Below are 2059 nucleotides of genomic sequence, written 5' to 3' on the forward strand. Positions count from 1 at the left end.
AAACCTCAATCATTTTTTAGAGGATGTGCGCGGCTGGGTGGTAAGTGGTGGGCCGGATAAGTCCCCCCTTATACATGTTGTTTATCTTATACAGTGGTGTCTTATAGCAAGTGGTTGTCCTATACAAGTGGTTGTCCTATACAAGTGGTTGTCTTTGGTTGTTAGAGTGGGTTCGACAGTATTATGTTGGCATTGCTGAATTTAAGACTGTGTCCAATTGAAATGCTATTTTTGTTTTAGCGTTATGTCTCCAGGCAAAAAAGAACGAGAAAAAAAAAGAAGGGGTGAAGGAGACATAAAAAAGGGAAGCGGGCAAAATGGGAGGAAGAGAAAGATAGCCAGACAGAGGGGGAAAGTGAGAGAGGGATAGAGAGAGATAGAAAGAAAAGAGGGAGAGAGAGAGAGAGAGAGAGAGAGAGAGAGAGAGAGAGAGAGAGAGAGAGAGAGAGAGAGAGAGAGAGAGAGAAATAGGGGTTGGGGGAAGAGATGTGTTTGAGTGAGAAAGATAGATATATAGAGGGACAGGGGGGGAGGGAAAGAAAGAGAGAGAGAGAGAGAGAGAGAGAGAGAGAGAGAGAGAGAGAGAGAGAGAGGGAGGAAATATAAAAGGGAGAGAGGACTAATAGGGGTCGAGAGAGAGGGACGATAAAACTGCCCATACCCACGGCATCATTCAGCACTTTAACCATTCAATGGTTAAAGTAAATTTTACCCCAACACTACCTTCACCCCTACTCCACTCCCATTTTAGCGTTCAATGTCAATTTAGTTCCAAATTGAGGGTTTAGGTTTATTTTTCCCCACTTGGATTGTCTCCACAGATTTTGTAGAAGAGAGAAACGCCATGGCACAGAACGTCTACCCAAAGCTTAGAGACTACTGCAGGGATAAGTACGGTGTGGACTTTCAGGTGACTGTCAAAATTGGTGTGTCAAAACGATAAAATCAAGGAAATCGGCATTTTGACATTTTTGGCCTAGGGCAATAACTACTATCTATTGTTAATATTATTGTTATTTGCCTCAACATACTTTAGAGATAAGTATCTCATCGCTGGGGTTATCCTAAAGAGCGATTTATAGGTCAGGTTACCACCGTTGAATATTCAAATGTGTTTAGTTAAAGCGTGTGGACTTTGGCATGGTATAGTAGATGTTTTACGGCGATATAGACACAGAAATGACAGTTACGGCGCCAGCGGGGACCTTGTTTTGATATATTTGGCTAGTGCCTGTTTCTTGCTTCTTTTATTGTGTGTTTGTAGGGGCTTTACGTAATAGAATATGTGAGGCAGCGTGGTGGAATCAGGCTCTCGTCAATTTTTTGGCATATTGAGTTGTTGGTATCATCTTAAAGCTTGTTCATGTGTCTCGCTTTCAATGAAACAATTACCCATCCAGCTTCAATAGAAGTGGAGATATTTTGGATTGAAGGAGGTGGGGGTCACCTGATTTAAGAGGTAGAATTAACGAGAAAAAGGCCTTCAAAGCTTGGTAAGTTCCAAAGCTGGAGAGTCCATGGAAACTGTCAATTTATATTTTTGTGCCTTTACTCAACGTTTTCGGTGAAATCCTCAAAGAAATGTGATTGTAAATGGACATAAAAGGTGTTGAGCCAAAAAACAAAAATTTGATAAAAATTGCTAAGCAGGGAGAAAACGGCTGTTTTCTTCAATTTCCTTGTTTTGACGAGAGCCTGATTTCACCACGCTGCCTCACATATTAAAACATTTTGGGCAGCACTGCACGACCGTGCTCTATGGACGAACCGCGCCTGAGATAAGGTCTTTCTTACCATCATCTATCAAACTTCTTCCATCTTTATTATCTTGTTATGAGTATTCATAATATGACCTTAGAGCATGCATCAGAATGCTTATTTAACAATCAGGATACTGAATATGTGTCTAGCTTAATATTATTGTTTCTATTACTGCTCTTTTATATTATACATGTGACTACGGGCCTGTTTGGGAATGCAAGCATACTGCGTGTGTGTGTGTGTGTGTGTGTGTGTGTGTGTGTGTGTGTTTGTGTGTGTGTTTGTGTTTATGCGTGTG

General features: G+C 41.1%; 1 protein-coding gene across 1 annotated transcript in view; it reads left to right on the forward strand.

Annotated features, from left to right (window-relative positions):
* LOC101863359 overlaps nt 1–2059 on the forward strand; it is a gene marked incomplete at its 5' end in the record, with an annotated part of 34898 nt that overhangs the window by 6162 nt on the left and 26677 nt on the right. The window contains 1 exon segment of the mRNA XM_013085407.2: nt 822–910. Coding sequence (XP_012940861.1) covers nt 822–910 — 89 coding nt within the window.

This window comes from Aplysia californica, unplaced genomic scaffold, assembly GCF_000002075.1.
Source record: "Aplysia californica isolate F4 #8 unplaced genomic scaffold, AplCal3.0 scaffold00371, whole genome shotgun sequence".
In the NCBI taxonomy this organism is placed as follows: domain Eukaryota; kingdom Metazoa; phylum Mollusca; class Gastropoda; order Aplysiida; family Aplysiidae; genus Aplysia; species Aplysia californica.